This window comes from Trametes versicolor, assembly GCF_000271585.1.
Source record: "Trametes versicolor FP-101664 SS1 unplaced genomic scaffold TRAVEscaffold_3, whole genome shotgun sequence".
Taxonomy (NCBI): Eukaryota; Fungi; Basidiomycota; class Agaricomycetes; order Polyporales; family Polyporaceae; genus Trametes; species Trametes versicolor.
In genome coordinates, this window is record NW_007360323.1 from 527814 (window position 1) to 544078 (window position 16265).

General features: G+C 58.9%; 9 protein-coding genes across 9 annotated transcripts; 2 read left to right on the top strand and 7 right to left on the bottom strand.

Moving 5' to 3' along the window:
- Window positions 1-103: 103 nt before the first annotated feature.
- TRAVEDRAFT_117019 (uncharacterized protein) lies at window positions 104-746 on the top strand (the record flags this gene model as incomplete). The annotated part of the gene is made up of 2 exons (XM_008037141.1): window positions 104-442; window positions 507-746. 2 exons carry the CDS (start codon window positions 104-106, stop codon window positions 744-746), a joined length of 579 nt encoding a protein of 192 aa, XP_008035332.1.
- Window positions 747-966: 220 nt separating this feature from the next.
- On the bottom strand, window positions 967-1722 carry TRAVEDRAFT_116828 (kinase-like protein; the record flags this gene model as incomplete). Its single annotated transcript, XM_008037142.1, has 1 exon — window positions 967-1722. One exon carries the CDS (start codon window positions 1720-1722, stop codon window positions 967-969), a length of 756 nt encoding a protein of 251 aa, XP_008035333.1.
- A 126-nt stretch (window positions 1723-1848) lies between these two features.
- TRAVEDRAFT_162371 (uncharacterized protein) lies at window positions 1849-2970 on the bottom strand. Its single transcript, XM_008037143.1, has 4 exons — window positions 2727-2970; window positions 2537-2664; window positions 2259-2484; window positions 1849-2205 (listed from the first exon to the last, which is right to left on the bottom strand). The coding sequence occupies exons 1-4, from the start codon at window positions 2882-2884 to the stop codon at window positions 1947-1949; spliced, it is 771 nt and encodes a 256-aa protein (XP_008035334.1). The 5' UTR covers window positions 2885-2970; the 3' UTR covers window positions 1849-1946.
- A 737-nt stretch (window positions 2971-3707) lies between these two features.
- TRAVEDRAFT_26953 (uncharacterized protein) lies at window positions 3708-4505 on the top strand. The gene is made up of 3 exons (XM_008036585.1): window positions 3708-3939; window positions 4005-4311; window positions 4367-4505. Exons 1-3 carry the CDS (start codon window positions 3726-3728, stop codon window positions 4434-4436), a joined length of 591 nt encoding a protein of 196 aa, XP_008034776.1. The 5' UTR covers window positions 3708-3725; the 3' UTR covers window positions 4437-4505.
- Window positions 4506-4534: 29 nt separating this feature from the next.
- Window positions 4535-6350, bottom strand: TRAVEDRAFT_69699 (oligosaccharyl transferase alpha subunit). Its single transcript, XM_008037144.1, has 6 exons — window positions 6042-6350; window positions 5772-5975; window positions 5431-5721; window positions 4973-5380; window positions 4773-4911; window positions 4535-4714 (listed from the first exon to the last, which is right to left on the bottom strand). Exons 1-6 carry the CDS (start codon window positions 6335-6337, stop codon window positions 4589-4591), a joined length of 1464 nt encoding a protein of 487 aa, XP_008035335.1. The 5' UTR covers window positions 6338-6350; the 3' UTR covers window positions 4535-4588.
- Window positions 6351-7007: 657 nt separating this feature from the next.
- On the bottom strand, window positions 7008-8135 carry TRAVEDRAFT_142957 (ribosomal protein L22). Its single transcript, XM_008037145.1, has 5 exons — window positions 8084-8135; window positions 7938-8025; window positions 7660-7882; window positions 7387-7594; window positions 7008-7327 (listed from the first exon to the last, which is right to left on the bottom strand). Exons 1-5 carry the CDS (start codon window positions 8112-8114, stop codon window positions 7089-7091), a joined length of 789 nt encoding a protein of 262 aa, XP_008035336.1. The 5' UTR covers window positions 8115-8135; the 3' UTR covers window positions 7008-7088.
- Window positions 8136-8241: 106 nt separating this feature from the next.
- TRAVEDRAFT_142961 (uncharacterized protein) lies at window positions 8242-9658 on the bottom strand. The gene is made up of 6 exons (XM_008037146.1): window positions 9356-9658; window positions 8987-9304; window positions 8856-8925; window positions 8598-8795; window positions 8391-8546; window positions 8242-8333 (listed from the first exon to the last, which is right to left on the bottom strand). Exons 1-4 carry the CDS (start codon window positions 9604-9606, stop codon window positions 8727-8729), a joined length of 708 nt encoding a protein of 235 aa, XP_008035337.1. The 5' UTR covers window positions 9607-9658; the 3' UTR covers window positions 8242-8333; window positions 8391-8546; window positions 8598-8726.
- A 405-nt stretch (window positions 9659-10063) lies between these two features.
- On the bottom strand, window positions 10064-11117 carry TRAVEDRAFT_26957 (uncharacterized protein; the record flags this gene model as incomplete). Its single annotated transcript, XM_008036586.1, has 5 exons — window positions 10064-10396; window positions 10454-10514; window positions 10564-10715; window positions 10766-10918; window positions 11006-11117. 5 exons carry the CDS (start codon window positions 11115-11117, stop codon window positions 10320-10322), a joined length of 555 nt encoding a protein of 184 aa, XP_008034777.1. The 3' UTR covers window positions 10064-10319.
- Window positions 11118-11682: 565 nt separating this feature from the next.
- Window positions 11683-13333, bottom strand: TRAVEDRAFT_44139 (uncharacterized protein; the record flags this gene model as incomplete). Its single annotated transcript, XM_008036799.1, has 7 exons — window positions 11683-11947; window positions 12001-12078; window positions 12133-12618; window positions 12670-12714; window positions 12772-12864; window positions 12921-13181; window positions 13233-13333. The coding sequence occupies 7 exons, from the start codon at window positions 13331-13333 to the stop codon at window positions 11683-11685; spliced, it is 1329 nt and encodes a 442-aa protein (XP_008034990.1).
- Window positions 13334-16265: the final 2932 nt, after the last annotated feature.

The following is a 16265-nucleotide window of genomic DNA, read 5'->3' on the forward strand; positions in this document are numbered from 1 at the left end:
CAAGCATACCCATCCAGTCAAACACCTACACCTCCCCCAGCGTCCGGCTTACACTCAGGCTCGTCGCATATATCCGCATCCACCGCCACCAACCTTCTTCTCGATGCTTCGATTTTTGCGGAGGTTGTTCGGCCGTCGACCCCACGGGTACGTAGAGTACACCATCGTCGTCTGTCAATACAGACGCGCGGGCCTGGGCGCACGGAGAGAGGAGCAGCTCCGATGGTCAATCATGGTCATGACCAACGAGCTCACGTTGCGGGGCCGCTTGTTCCAGGTCACCAGCTCGAACGAACGCTGGGCGGCCACCATGCGCACAGGTTCGTCCGGGCCGACCTGGAGGCTCTCGGTCGTCGACAAGACGTCGTTGAGGTCGCGGAAGTCCCTGGGGGGCGTCCGCATCGGTTCCATCCCGCCGAGGCAGATGGAGGCCCTGGACGAGGTGCGCCGCGTTGTCACTGACTCCACCCGACGATTCGGCTGAACGGCTGGAGCGCGTTGGGCAGGTGATTCGCAGCAACACCCCGGTGGCGAAGCACGCGAACTGGAATAGCCGTGACTGGGTGACGGAGTGCGTCGCGCTCATGGCCACCAATGGGTTCCCAGTGGACGTGAACCCCTGCGGGTTACAGGCACAGCTGCTGCCTGTGATGAGACAGGCCGGTGTGCTGACGGCGCAGGGCGGTCGTCCAGCCATAGTTGATTTCTATGAGTTCGAAGCCTCGGCCTGGAATGTGTCGTTCTAGTTGGGATTTTGGTTGATTGTAAAAATCTATTAACTCAGCTGCGTTCCCGTCCTTTGCAGCACCGTCGTCGGATGGTTTGCTACTCGATCTGCATGATAATGTCGGCACGACGCGTGAGCGAGAAGTCGAATGTGTACTGAAAACATCCACATTCAGTCTAGTCGGACATCCACCTGAAACGGATGAGGGGAGCACAGCCGTTCCAAGTACTCACAAATTCTCATATAGGCCCCACTATGCGCTCCGAAAGGCCGCGCTCGACCAGCCACTCGGCGTCGTAATCCTTCTCAAACATATCCTTGACCAGCTCCACCCAGAGTTCACCTGCAGCCTCGGGGTATGGCGGGCACCGCATCGCCTTCACCAACTCCCAATGCTCGGGATACCAGCCCGCCTGCTCCCAGTCCAGCAACGCGACGATGGTGTCTCCATCGACCAAGATGTTGCGCGGCGCGATGTCTCCATGCGTGAAGACAATGGAGTGGTCCCCGCGCATACGCGCACGGAACTCCGCGCGGGTGGCTCTCTTGTAGAAAGGGGCCGACGTCTCGACCAGACGGTCGTTGAACGCGTCCTCGTCCGCAAACGGCCCTACCGGCCCCTCGCCGGTGATGCGGAAATCTCGAAGGGGAGCACCGTTGAGGGAGCAAACGGTGCGGCCGTGAGGAGGCGGGAGCGAGCGCAGCTGGGATATGAACGCGCGCAGCTGCTCGACGATCCTGGTTCGCTGGGCGGGTTCCAGAGTTGGCCATACGCGCTGCAGGTTTTCGCCAGCGACCTTCTTCATCAACAGGTAATGGTGGCCATACCCTGTCGCGGAAGCGACGACGCGGGGCGTGGGGATGGAGGTGTGGCGCTGGACGAACCGTATGATTTCGGCCTCCTGGGCGGCGCCGCGGGGCATCGTGGAAGTGGTCTTTAGAACAAGGCCGAATGGAAGGTCGATTATACGCGCATAGAAGTCGCGGCCGCGCATGCAGTGGAGAACCTCTATGACTAGCTCGAAGACAGTAGCGAGGAACATCTTTTGAACTGGAGATGTTGGACGTACAGGAGTGAGTTCTCTTCCCCCAAACCTGATCCATGATCATCGAAGTTCGGCAGCTTCACGTGGTCGTGTATATAGTTATGGAAACATACATTCGCAGAGGGAAACTTAGATCGTACACACTCAATCCCACCCACTGCCAGAATGGGGTCCTACGTAGACTTCTCTTCGTGGGCCGACTTGCGCGAAGGCCCAGCTCCAAAGATGTCCGAAATCTTGAGCGTAGTTGCGATCTTGATGACCGAATATTCCCGCTCAGACAGCCGCGTGCCCGCGTCGATACTATCCGTCACCCACTCGGGGCGCACGACATGCACGAGGTTCTTCGACTTGCTCGTCAGCAGCTTCTGCGTCTTCGACCCGCTCAGTTGCTGGGACGTCAGGATGTGCGTTGCACCCGACGCCGTGTGTCTGCGCTATCGCTCACTCCGCGCCCTTTGCATGTTCATGATAGAGGCACCTACTGCACGGTTCCGCCGGCCAGGGTGACTATTCGCTTCATCTCGATGTCGGTGGTGTTGTCCAGGTAGCCGTTGATGTAGACTCGGACGTTGCGGAGTACTAGCGCGCCCTCAGCTGGTTTCTCAGGTAGCTGCTCTGTGAGCTTGCTCCTCCGGACGTCGATATAAGATTTGCGTGGCCCGCGACCATCTGAGACCTGATGCCCGGTGGCTGCTGAACTGATGTGGTCTAAAAAGCTATGAGTGCCGATGTCATACGGGCTCTAAGATTATGGACGCACCTGATCGCTGATAGATAGTAGAATGCGTTACGGGGTTCGACTCATCCTTGAGTGTGCTCAAAACGTGTTTGGTGAGTGCCGACGTCGATGGTTTGCTTTGGCCATCCTTCCGTAACGGTGCGAGAATCCTGCAAGCGAAGGCGAATCAGCGTTCACGCTCCACGGCGGGCAGAAAGCGCCATGCGCGCACTTCTCTATCTTCTTCTTGTCTTTCCAGTCGTCAAGCTTGCGTTCGTTCGCCTTGTGTACGCCGTACGGGTTGTATCTGAACTTGTGGCGATCGTTCTTCGCATCGTCCTTGTCGCAGCGCACCGCGGACGGCTTCTTGGCATATACGAATTTGTCCATCACACGAGATACTGTACACACTAGCCAAGATGATGTGGTGGTCGTCAAGCAGTCATGGGAGGATAAGTTAGAGGATGTGGAGGAAGACAAGGCCGCGGCGGTTGACTCGACGCCACAGACGTGTTGTGTTTGCGCAAACAACCGCGATCACGTGGCCCATTAAGCACCGGGCGCTAGCGGCGGCGCCTTTCGTGGACTTCGAGTCCGAAGCACAGAACGTCCCAGCAGCGGAGAGATCTGTCCCGCAGAACACGTTCCGGCCCATAGTGCTCGTTCTAGTGGCTTGGCAGAGTGTCAGAGGTGAGCGCTGAGCAGTGGGCTATCAGTACTTGTATCAATACCACGCGGTGTGTGGTGTGTTGCCCGCTCCGACGTGAACTTGAGTGGCGGGCTTATGCCTCGCGCTTTGGCCGTGTACGCTCGCCACAGTATGCGGCCGTTGCCACTGTGGCCATCTTTATCGCACTCGGTCACCAAGAACGTAAAATGTGTTCCGGAACACGTTGCACGGAACACATCCCGTGGCCCCAGGACGTTCTCCCGAAGCAACGCCTTGGATTATCCCCTTCTGCCGCACCGCACACTTTCGCGGCGAGTCACCTGCCCCGTGTTTATACAGCCCCGAAGCAACGCCTGAAAGAGCCTGAAGGCTACTTGTGCGCGACGTCACGGAGCGTCTCTGGTTGAACACGACGATGGGGCCCATTCCTCCGCCGGCCCCGTGCGGACGACGTGGTCCGTCGGGCAGTCTCTGCGCGGATTCTCCGAGCGCACGGTATTTAGTGCCCTCACGACGACGAGCGACCCCTCTCTCGTCCGACGACCGACACCTCAGCCCACCATGGCCTTCACAGCGCTGCTCCTCGCAATCGCCGCGTACCTCGCACCACTGCTCCTGGTCTCGGGGATGCCGTCCTTCGACGGTGTCACATCCTGGTCGACGATGAACACGCTCGTCCCGGGCATGTCGCAGCTCCAGGGGCTCGGCCCTGCCGCCGCCGCCGCAGGCGAGGTCAACAGCGTACCCTTCTACATGTCTATCGCAGCGCCCCGCGGTACGCTCCCCGCCCCCTCCGGCTCACACGCCCGTGCCCATGCTCACGCGCGCCGCCGCCCACAGGCCTCCCGGGGAACGTGACCATCTACCGGAACAAGTCCCCGCCGCTGTTCTACATCCACCAAAACCAGCTCTGGCACTACCACAACGAGTCCACGATCCTCCCCGTGAACGTGCAGAACTCGACGCAGGCCGCGGGCCTCCCGCTGCAGATGGTCGCGGACCCGCAGCCCGGCGGCGTCCCCGGCGGCCGCTGGCGCTGGCAGGGCACCATGCTCTTCTACGAGAACGGCCCGCAGAATAACCAGGGCCTCTTCTACTCGTGCCAGGACGTGAACGGCCTCAACGGGCTCTTCCTCTTCCTCCAGTGGTGCGTGTCCCCGCTTGTGAACAGTGGCCCCGTGCGCTGACACAACGATGGGCAGCTCTCCGCCTCCAGCGGGATGCACGCCGTTCACCATCCACAGCTTCAGCAGCAGCAGGATGACCCACTAAGGCTGCGGAAGCCGGAAGACAACGACGACGACACCAACGCATGTACACTAGATCCCTGTATCAATTAGACTGCATAATACCCACACGCGTTTGCGATCGTCCGGAAGAAAAGCTTAAATTATTTTGAACAGCAACGACCGGGAACGTACACGTCACTTCCGCCGGATGCGGGTATCGACACGCCTCCACGTCAACGCGAGCGCAAAGACACCGAGGAAGGCCGTCGCAACGGCAAGCGGCTTCTGCATGTGCGCGCGGAACGGCACCTTGTAGGTGACCTAGCGAACGGGTGGGGCGATGAGCCAGTCTGTACTGTCCACGAGATGGGATACTCACGTAGATGTTGCCGGTGTGCTTGTCTGTCAGCTCCTTGTACTTGAGTGTGATCTTCGGCCTGCCGATGGTGTCGAGGTAGGTGATATGGTTTGAGATGCGCTCGCTCAGCGCCGGGTAGGGCGTGAAGTACTCGATGTCGCTACAGAGAAAGAAGGCGGTTAGTCTACTCACTCGCCGATACACGAGCACGAGCAACGTACGTAGCGCCCTCGGGGAGGATAAGCGTGATCTCCGCCTCGTCCACGACCGCGGTGGGGATGACGGTCATGAGCGGCACCCCAACGATGTGCTTGCCGGTGCTCTTGTCGTACCCAGCATAGTCCTGGAGCGGCGAGTCCCACCCAAGCGTGAAGCTGTAGTTCCAGCCGCCCATCACGGGGTAGCGCGGACGCAGCTCGAGGAGGCTGTAGGCGTTGCTGTTCTCACCTTTGGGGACGGACGGCGCGGTGCGGAGATGCGAAGTGGACACGTTCCCTACGAGGTCGTAGTAATACGCGGAGTGGATGCCGGCGGGCAGGATCAGGTTGATGCCAGGGAGCATGTGCGCCGCGGCGCGTCCGAAGTAGTTCTGCGTCTGGTACTCGAGGCGCGAGAAGTGGCCCTTCAGACTGGCCGCCGCCGTGAGCCTAGCTGACGCGTCAGAAGAGTTTACGCTTACCGAGGGCCGGCGTTGTAGAACACCATCGTGTTGTCGACGTTCAGGTTGGCGCCCCAGTGGCTGATTTCTACCGCGCGCTCCAGCTTCTTGACCTCGACCACGGGATGGTCATATGTATAATGCACGGTGACCTGCTTCTGCTTAGTGTCGACAAAGTCTTGAGTAGCTGAGGCGGGGATCTCGTGGAAAGGGCCATAGGTGATAGTCGCGCCCGCTTTCGTCACCACCGCGTCCGTCGTGAACGCGACATCCTCCGGCTCGGTGTACGAGTGCACGGTCGTGGTAGGTGCCCTACCGCAGGGTTGGCATGCGCGGCAATGACACGTCGGGCCTGAACTCACCTAATCTTTGTCCGCTGGACAGAGGTCTTGTAGGGGCTGATCACGAACAGCTCGGCAGTGTACTTGAGCGACTGCGGGTCCTTCTGAGCCGCCTCCTGGGGCCAGGGGAACGTCGCGTGTGTCTGGACGGTCTCAACGACCAGGTTCGCAGTCCCGTTCGTATTCAACGCTTTCGGGAGCTCGACCGTGTACAAGAAGACTCCGCTACAGCAGCAACAGCACCAGCGTCAAGGCCCGTCTTCACAGACATTCGAGCACGGAACTGCGCACCTGTCCGGGTGGTATCCGAAGTCCTCCAGCGGGAGCACCTCAGACTGGCCCTTGAGCTTCGCCTCCAGCCAGCTCGTGTGCGCGTGCTCCTGCTCGCCAAGCGCGAGGGTGTATATGCTCGAGCCGTCCTCGAGCGCCTTGACGGCATACGTGGTGGTGACGTGCACAAGCGCGCCCCCGAGCTCGACCGTGCGCACGATCGCGGTGTTTTCGAATGAGTTAGCGGCGGACGCGCATAGCGGGAGAACGAGAGCGGAGAGAATGAGCGAGAGGGGCGTGTGCCAGTTCCGGGGCATGGCTGCCAGTGAGGGAGAGGGAGGTGAGATGTGCCAGTGCTGCGCCCGCGCGAGCGAGCGTGTCGTGGCGCGTCGCCCAAAATAGCGCCGCTAATTACCTATAGGTAGTTGAGCAGAATTGGTGATCACTCCGGTACTACGAACTTTGTCGGTCACCCAGAAATGGTCCCAAGACAGGATAGTAGAAATACAATTGATAAGAAAGATTCCAAGGACAGTAGATTCCTAGAAACGGTTGACCAGAAGTCATATTCTTGTGACCCATTCTCGAACCAAATCAATATGCATTTGAGCGCTATCAAGTCGTCCAGCTACTACCAGTGCTCAAGTGGCTCGGACGGATCGCTGATAGAAAATAAGCGAGCCTAAGTCATATCGGCGAGGAATGCCTGAAGGTCAATAAGATACAAATCAGCACCGGGGAACTCCTCCTCGACGAGAGAGTAGCGTAAATGATGTCGGAGCCATGCGTCAAGCTAGTCAGCCCGCCTGTCGTCTCTTCCGCTTGATCAAACGTCTCACACATCCGCATAAAATCATCTCAAATCAAAACATGCCGTGTTAAAAGCCAAGGCAATGCGAGTCAAAAATGAACTATGCGCGGTTCTGCACACCTCGGCAAGCTTGTAGTGGCAGAACACAACGATGCGGCAGCCTTCCCAGAAACTGTGAGGAGGCACTGGAGCTGGCGCATCCAGGAATCTCAATTAGCATTCGAGTAATACTATACGCAAAAACCAGGCATAAGCCTCTACCACGCCCAGGCGGGCCCAGGGTTGCGGAGGGGAACGTCCTCCCGGACATAACCCGCCGACACGATCCGCCTCAACTTCCTCGCGCGCTCCTCGTCCCGCAGCTCAGCCCGCGTCTTGCCCTCCTTCAGCACTACGTGCAGCCGCGCGTGGGGATGGGTTTTGACACCAGCCCTGCCGCGACCCTTGATATCGTACCGCTTGAACTGATGGGGCCCCTTCGTCACCCAGGACTCGGCTGTAGTGTAAGAAGGCTCTATCAATTCGGGTGCAGCTTCACGGTGCATGCGTACGTACCAACGACGAGCTTCCCCTCATCAAGACTCTTGAGCTTCACGGCGTGCGACTTGGCGACCACCAGCATGCTCTTGATGCGCTTACTCGCGCGCTTCTCGCTGAACATCATCTGCAGGATGGCCGAGTCCACGGGCTTGCCCGCGATTTGGCGGCCGATCATGTTCAGCTTGCGGTGCGAGATCTTGAAGTTCCCCGTGGAGTACTTGTGCTGAGAGACCCCCGCGTGCGCGTGAGCACCCGTGCGCGCCCGAGTAGGTGAGTGTCAGGACGTACCTCCGTGTAGGTCTTCTTCTTCCACGCAGGCACCTCTTCCGCGGCACCTTCGCCCTCCCCGACTGTGGGCACGGAGTCAAAGACACTCAGCTGGCCCTTGTCCGCAGCCTGCTTCCGCGCCGCGTCGATCTCTTCCTGCGTATTTTGCTGGCGCACGTTCGGCGCGAGGGATTCGCGGAGCCATGTCACCGGCCCTTTGAAGTTTGGCAGGCGGAGCGAAACACTGATAGCGGCCTGTAAGGGACAGGAGCCAGGGAATCTAGAGCAGGCATACGTACTTGCGGCGCTGGACGCCCTGAAGCTGGAACACTCGCGAACTTGAAGCGACGGTGTGAGCGGGCACATTAAGGCAGGCCGCTCTGCTCGCTGCAGCATAGAAGACGTTCAAATCCTGTCTCAAAGCGCGGTAGTCAAGCGTACGCACCAGAGCGGAGGCTGGCCCCGACAGACTGCATAGCAAGACTCGGACAAGCTGGGAGGAGAACGCAAGGAAAGCGCAACGGGCGTCTCTTCCTGCACGCGATCGTCCAGTGCATGGGCGCCTACGCAACGACACGCTCTCGGACACGTCCACCACCACCCATCTATGCTCTACCTCGGCACGATTCTCTATGTCTCGCTACTCCTCATAAACGCTATGGCTGTTCTCAGCGAAGACAGGTTCCTGGCACGAAGTACGTCTCTTAGGCCCTGTACTGTGGCGCGGTCCGCTCATGGTACCCTGCTTCAAGTCGGCTGGTCTTCCGCGCAGCCACAACCAGCGAACCCCGGCTTTGGCCAGCCATATGCTCAACCATACGACCAAGCAGCATACCCCGGAGCGCAGGATGTCGGCGTGAAGGGACGGCTAATAATCTTGATCAGCGCTGTGCGGACACTCATGCGGAGTGAGTCTTGTTTGCGTCTTCTCCATGGGATTCCAACTTATGCTGCTTCAGTACCACTCATAGGGCTGAACCTGGTCATCATCGGATACGAGCTTATTTTGGGTGGTTGAAGAGCCCGCGGATCATACATGCGTGGTATAATGACATCGCCCCTACGCCGATATACTACTTCTGTCCTCCTCACGACTGGTTAAGTTTGTTGTACTCCTCCTCAATCTGCCTGATGAAGTCCTTCGGGGCATGGCCGCCCTGATATGAACAGCCCGTCAGCCACGACGGTACAGCATAGATGCACATGTGAGTTCCCACCTCGCACTCCTTCCACGTTTCGTCGTGAATGCAAACGGGCTTCCCGTTGATCACTATAGTGCAGCTCTTCCTGTGGGCGGGCGGGCTTGATGTCAAAACAAACGCTAACTGGCGGATGGCTGTGAACGCACTCGATGCCCATCTCTTCCGTTACGGCAACGCTCTGTTGCAGCATCCGCACGCCCTCTTCTCCTTTCCCACTCCCATCCAGCCCGGCGCACGCGCCCACACCGCTGTTCTCCCAGTCGAGTTCTGTCGTCTTCGCGCATTGCAGCGCCGTTTCAGGCTTCCCGATCTCAGTTCGGCCCTTGAAGTTCAGGCAATGGACGAAGTTCCACCACCGCTGTGTGGGAGCGTATTTGATAGCGCACAGTTCGTGCACATTCCCCGCGCACTCCTCGGGACCATGTTTGCATGTCACGCCAAAGTCGGGCTCGGAGGCGTTGATCCTGTGCCTCATCTCAGTCTCAAAATAGTGTAGTCGTGTTGCACGTACTCACTTCCCGATGAACGTGAGCGAGAGATCCACTTTGTCGGCAACGCGCTGCAGAACATGATCGAAGACGGTCTCGCACAGAACGGCATCGGGGCAGCGGCTCATCACGCCGAGCACGACTGGAACTTTGACATCATCAAAGCCGCCTGTATATGCGTCACTTGTCTGTACGCCCAGCGAGCCAGCGACTGCGCCGTGCGCGAGTGAAACGAGACCGGCAAGGAGGCAGATGAGAGCAAGGCTGGCTGTGAACATGGTGGTCGCAGACAATGTTGGAGAGCGCAGCCGACGTCGGCGTCGAGAAGAGATGTGCCGATGAGGGCGCGTGCACGGCTGGCTGCCCATGGCGGGTGCATGAACCGACCCCTCGCGCGAGACGACTGCTCAGTGTCGTCATACCCACGTGGACTGGCCGCCCGATTGCATCTCGGAGGGCGGCCGTGCTGTTCAGGACAATGATCGAGAGCCCTCCGTGTCCGAGGCCGGGGTACCCGGCGGGTCAGGATGCAACTCTCCTGAGTTTCTGAGATTGACCTCGATAGCGTTTACTGACATGGTTTGACGCGAGTCATCGGCAGTGCCAGAGGACCAACCTCGGACCTTGATCAGGGCACAACAATAGCACAACCTCCTCGGAGTACCGTCACGACGCATCTCACACCATGTTCTCCCCAACACGATGGCGATGTCTCGAGATGTTGGGGTGCTGGTTGGACGGCCATGGAGCACTAGTCCCGCTGGTCGATTGTTGTAGCTGATAGAAGCGCGCACTGCATTCCTACGGGCGCAGTGCGGAGAATACACTCTCTTCCACCGACGTACATATCCGCGCGCGGTAGAAGCCCATCCCTGCGGGCGGCGAAGGGATATCACCATCGAATTTGAGCGATCATCCCACGCCGGGGTGCTGTGGTTGGATACGTCTGCAAGGAGAACAAGGGAGAGGAGCGCCACAGATCCGCTCAGTGTCAGACGGCGTCCCACCACTTGCGGGCTTCTGCATCGGACGGCGGCGGTTCGAAATATCGACACCGAGACCGGAATGCTGTGCACAACGTTCTGCTTCACAAGAGTCAGTCAAAGACGGCGCTGAGGTGCGTACCTTCGGAGGCGCGCTTGCGCACGATGGTCTCGACCGTCAGCTCGTTGTGGAGTTGGTTTCGCTGCGCACAGGCTCAGCGGCAGTCGGGTGCGGACGGGGAACTTCCTGACCTTGACCTCTTCCGCGTACAAGACGCCCTTCGCTTTGCGCTGGGCTGAGGCATCATCTCCGGCGCTCTGGAGCAGCTCGCGCTTCTCTTCTAGCGACTGGTCAACTACCCCAACGCAGTAGTCCACAATATCTTTGCGCCGGGACCAGTTCGCTTGGGGGGCGTCAACGCAGCCTAGAAACGCGAGGGCCGGCGAGGCGCACCGACGAGCTCCCTCCAGACCTGGATGCAGGCTTGCTCCTCCACACCGCCCTTCCCACTGAGCCCTGACCGCTCCCTGTCGCGGAACTGTGCGGTCGTGCGATTCAGCCGCATGTTGATTGTATCGTCGAGCTTCCTATACTGGTTCATCAGGTCTGGCGGACCGGGCGCAATGGAGCAGGGCGCAATGCCGGACGTCAGGGCTGGGAGAACTGTGGCAGAACAGCGCCGACGGAACGCACCCTTGAAGACAGAGATATCACGACACGTTGATGGAGTTACGTGCACCGTCCTGGGAGTCAATGTGGGTGCTTGGATGGCGAGGCTGCCGAGCTGCGGTTGTTTTGACGACATGGGGGGACGTGCGAGATGGAAGAGCAGCGCAAAGGGGGACGGATGACCCCGAGCCGCGTTCGCCGAGGGAGGCGCGCCCTTTCGGCGCCTGATGTGGTCGGAAGCGCCTGCGCCCAGGAAGAAGAAGCTGGAGTAACGGCACCTCGTCAAGTTCCTCATGAGACTGTCATCTCGATTCCTGCCTTCTATCACCATCGTGTCCCAGGGTAGAGGTAAAGCTGACCGGAGATTGATTGGGCTGTACAAAGGTGTGTGTGCGTTACAGAACAACAGACTCAGAACAAAGACGTAGCGAAGGAAACAGCATAGTGAGGCAACTCGAAGAGCACGACAGGACGTTATCGACAGCAAAGATTCTAACAACACCCGTTCCAGGTCAATAGCGATACAAGAGGCTCAAACTCGAATGATACAATATACGAAACGTGGGGACAGATAATAGGTAACATCGGACGTCGAAGCCCGGGGGGACAGGTATGGAAAGCGAAGATCAGGAGAACGTCCTGGGAGCGGAAAGGTCACAAGAAGCAATGGTGCACTGCAAGAGCACAAGCCGAGCAGCTGATCACGTCGATGGGCCAGGGGCTCTATCGTCAGCATCGGATTGAGCCCCAGGGTCGGAGGCCTCAGAGGCCTCAGATGCAGCGGCTTCGGCCCCCGCCTCTGCAGCCTTCTTGGCCGCCTCCTCGCGCTCGGCTTTTTCGGCGGCCAACCTTGCCTTGCGCATCGGCACCGTCTCATGTCCATGTTCTTTCATGTGTCGCTGACGACGCGCGGGATCCTTGAAACGCATGCCGCAGTAATAGCACTTGTGTGGCGTGGCACCGGTGCTGGCGAAAGGGTCTCAGCATGCAAGCAAAACACTCAAACGAAGTCCACGTACTGTGTGTTCATGTGCGTCTCCAAGTTGCTCTTCTGCGAGATTCGCCTGTTGCAGCCTGGGAAGGTGCACTGCCAACCGCTGACGACTCTCAGTCAGCGCCGCCGCTAGGGACTTTGCTCCGGTGCAACTCACCGTAGCTGCAGGTGCTTGGACTCAATGTGGCGTTTGACAAGGTGTTTCTTGGCCTTGTAGTCACAATCTCCGGTCTTCCCGTCGTCCCTCAGGCCGTGCCAAATACACGCCCACTCGCGCCCGCCCTTCACTTCCTCCTGAGGCACCTTCCTGACGTACTTCAACCAGTCGTTCTTCCGCGACGGGTCCACCAAGAGCACGGGCATGGGCACGATTGCGGGCCTCCGCCGCGCAGGAGCCCTGTCGAGCGCGGGAGGCGTAGCCGCCCGCGCCGGGGGGCATGGAGCCTGGGTGTGGGCGGACTTTGACTGATGGGCGGTGTGCGCGACGGCTTCGCCCCGCTGCTCGGCATCGCTCCTTTCAGAGGCGAGCCCGAGGGTCTGGAACGACCGCCGCAGCTTCCTCTCCCCCAGGCGCGGGGGGAGATCTGCTGAGGGCGCAAGCGCTGGGATGATGCGCTCAGGCAGGGGGCTGTGGCGCGAAGTCCTGAGGCAAAATCAGCATCCACAGAAGTGATATCGCGCGCGGGGCTCTGACCTTGGGCGTTTGAGGAAACGGTCGGACGGACTTGCGGGATTGTCGCTGCAGTGGATGCCCGGGTTAGCGCGGTGGCGTTGACATGGGGTGAGGCGCACTTACTCGGTCTCGGATGAGGAGCTTCTCTTGCGCGAGGCCTCGCGCGGGGGCGTAGAAGCGGGCGTAGAACGAGCAGTCAAATTCGAGGGCTCGGACCTGCGCGACATGAGATGAGTGCTACGCCTCGGGGATACTGCGGAAGGACGGCCTACCACAGCGAAGAATGCGCGGACATGGTCGGCGACGAATCAGGATGTTCGGAATCACTGTGGGTGGGCTTGTCTTGGCCAGGCCTGTACTTGACGTAGATTATCGGGTCGACTGGGAGGGGTTCGGCTGCCTTTGAGGCGAAGCTGGGCCACATGAACGTTGCAGTAGGGAGCTCGTACACGGAGAGGCTGGCGGGTGGACGAGCGGGCTGCGACGAATAGCTCGCGATTGCGTGCTTCTCTAGTAGGGAGTGCTCTCTCGGGCTATAGTGCTAGTTCAATGCGAGATCCTAATACAGGGAACGTGGAACTGACCGCGTGGGCGGGGGATAGATGGACGGTGGCGTCGTGGTGGTGGATGTCCGTTGTTGTGGCGAGGGGATCAGGCTGGTCAGTGGAGGTAGCCCGCGTGACATGGGGCCGTTTTGAATGGTCTGGGCGGTGCTTGACGAGGGCAATCTGCGGGAGGGAGATGTGGCGTCGGTCAGTACTATGCCCACTCTAGGGCAGAAATCAGAGGTATGGGTTGTACAACGCGTCGGAAACGCGTCGTACGCGGATCGCGCAGTCATATAAGACGTTTTGAGCGCGTTCTGGTGGTATGGGGGATGTATGATAGTGCTCGCCACAATCTCACTCACCTTGCGAAGCTCCCATGCAGGGAGTCAGCGCGGCGCGAAGTCATGGCAATGTACGAAACGCAAAGTAGAGCGAGAAGTAGGACGCACGAAGCAGAAGTCGAGCTGGGTATGAGCAAGAGAGATTCCAGGCGGGGCGGTGGAGGGTAGGTAGAGACCAGGGTACTGAGGGAGAGGCTTTAAGACCGGCGCGTGCACTTGTCGGAATTTGAATGCATGCGTTCTGGTGGGCGCTAACGACGCGTGGGGAAGAATCAAGATTGCGCACAGCTGCAAAAGGCGCGCGCTCTGGTATTGACTGGGAAATGAGTTTCGATCGCGAATCTCACCCTGCCACAGCGCCCGGGTCCAGGCAGAAATGCGCGAGGCGCGCCCGGGAGGAAGGTCTCCGCCGAAGATCAGGCGCCGACACGGCGGGCTCCGTGATGGCAGAGCACCCACACGCACAACAAAGGCCAAACAATCCGGCGCCTAAGGAGTTCTCCGGGTCCGGTGATCGCCCAATATGGGACGTTCCACGTGTGGCCGGATCGCGGGACCCGACTGCGACGTCCTCCGTGAGACGTTCTCCCATATCTGGGCCATCTCCCCGCGGCTCTCACCTCTCCGGGCTCGGAAGCGCCTTTGTACTCTGCTTCCCATTGGTAACCTCGTGGACACTGTCATATCACGCCGCTCAAAATCAATCTTCTGTGCCTCTCGCGTGGGCCCGGCGCTGACCCGCTCACCTCCTAGGGCATTCAGAAGCATAATGCCATTGCGTGGCGTAGCGCTAGTCAGCGCGCCGTTGCCATCTGCTCCGCCGAATTGAATGGGACAGATGCGCAGCCCAAGGGTTCGCAAAGAAAGGTTGTCGCTCCGGGGATCGCTCATTATCCCAAGCAACAGAAGGGGCGATGGGACATCGTGCCAGTGCCCTAGTACAATACCTAGCTGCATAGCGCTGCCAGTGACATGAATGTGGTCCAAATCATGCGGTACGTGGACCGCCTTTTCAATTGTCGACGAATCGCGCTCAAAATCCGACGCACAGGATGCAATGGGCACCGACGCTCACGCTAGTGGTGGACAAAGTTAGCAGATCAGCCTGCTGATCAACGTGCCGAGGTTCCCCCTGTCTCTTGTAGCAACGGCAACCTACGAGGGTGGAATCTTCATGCCAGTGGCGTAATAGCATTCAGGGTGAGTGCTGTGTGGAGGAACGGACCGCGGGCACCCTTTCATTGACGACAATCTCATGTATCGACGTCCACGAATGGGATGCTGCGGTATTCTTCGTGGCATTCGCTCGCCACGACGTTGACGCCCAGTGCCATCGCCTGACCGGGGCGTGGTACGTTCTGACCTCACTCGCGGGGTTGGACGTCCGGTGGTGAAATCTGCGGAGTTGCTGGCGTTTGTCGCGGGTGGCGTGCGTGCGTCTACGAGGACTCTTCTTAGGTCGCCGAGGATGGCGCACCCCATTTCTAGCGAGGCCGGGGCGATACTGACGTGTGCTGCGCGCTGCGACAGGCCAGTCACCCGTCAGCGGCGCGCCGGATGGATCCCGTCCCGTTCGGCGTCCGCAGAGCCTGGCGCTTAACTCATCTCCTCCCACGTCTAAGTACCTTTTCCGACGTTCAAAGGACGGACTCTCACTTCGCATGCCAATAGATGTAGTATGGTATAGTATAATATATTCTATGCTAAACAACTAGATGGACTGCACGATGCTGTGGATACAGTACTACACTACAGGGGAAATACAAGATAAGTAGATGGACGATATGTAATGGCTCTACGCATCGTTCTGTCCATGCCGTCGAGTGGGAAGCTTGTATGCTACATTAACAGATGATTAGGGAATGACCATTATCATGAACGGCAAGGATAGAATGAGCGATGCGGGGAGAGCAGAGAGAGGCTATCAGTGCACAACTTGTAGTGTTTGCAGATGCAACACTACAACGGTGGTAGGTCTGTAGTCGCAGAGTACCCATGAGAGGTGCAGAAGTGGCGCAGTCGCTCTTCCGAACACCGGAAGCTCTTATTGCACACCGTGCATTTCTTTGTCGAGACGCTGTTAGCAGATCCGTAAGCCACATCGCCCAAGGACACAGAAGTTGAGTCGTACTGCATGATCTGGTGCGCGAGGTACCTGGCAAGGTTATTGTTGAACGACCACGTGCACTTTTTACATCTCATATTCGGTGGGCTAGAGCGCATCGAATCAGACTGGGAGAGAGAGAGCAGGACGGATGCGAACTCACAGTACGACATTATGCGCTCTGACAAGATGGACTTGCGCCTGGGTAGGAGTCATCATCGCGGGGCAAGTGCTGACTCGGATGTGTTTTGCGCAAATAAAGTGTTCGGGCACGTCCGCGGGACACAATATATGTTGAATTTCTCTACAGCACGGAGATGTCAGCTAAGCCAAATACGACCGGGCAACGCAGCCGTCATGGTGCAACATAGTTGCACCGACTGCTGCATTGCGGCGGCGAGGCGGCAAGAGGAGAGGAAGTTGGAAGACTCACTCAATGTCTTCGACCTTCACCTTCATCGTACAGTATACAGGAGATGAGCTCCGCGCATTCTATCCAGCTCGCGGAGATGTCATATATTCTGGCGCGAGCGTCCCTGTAGCGTTCAGCGCGATCCAGTCGATGAGGACGACCACATACCTCATGTCCCGGCGCACGCCTCGCTGCACGATGATGCAAGGGCT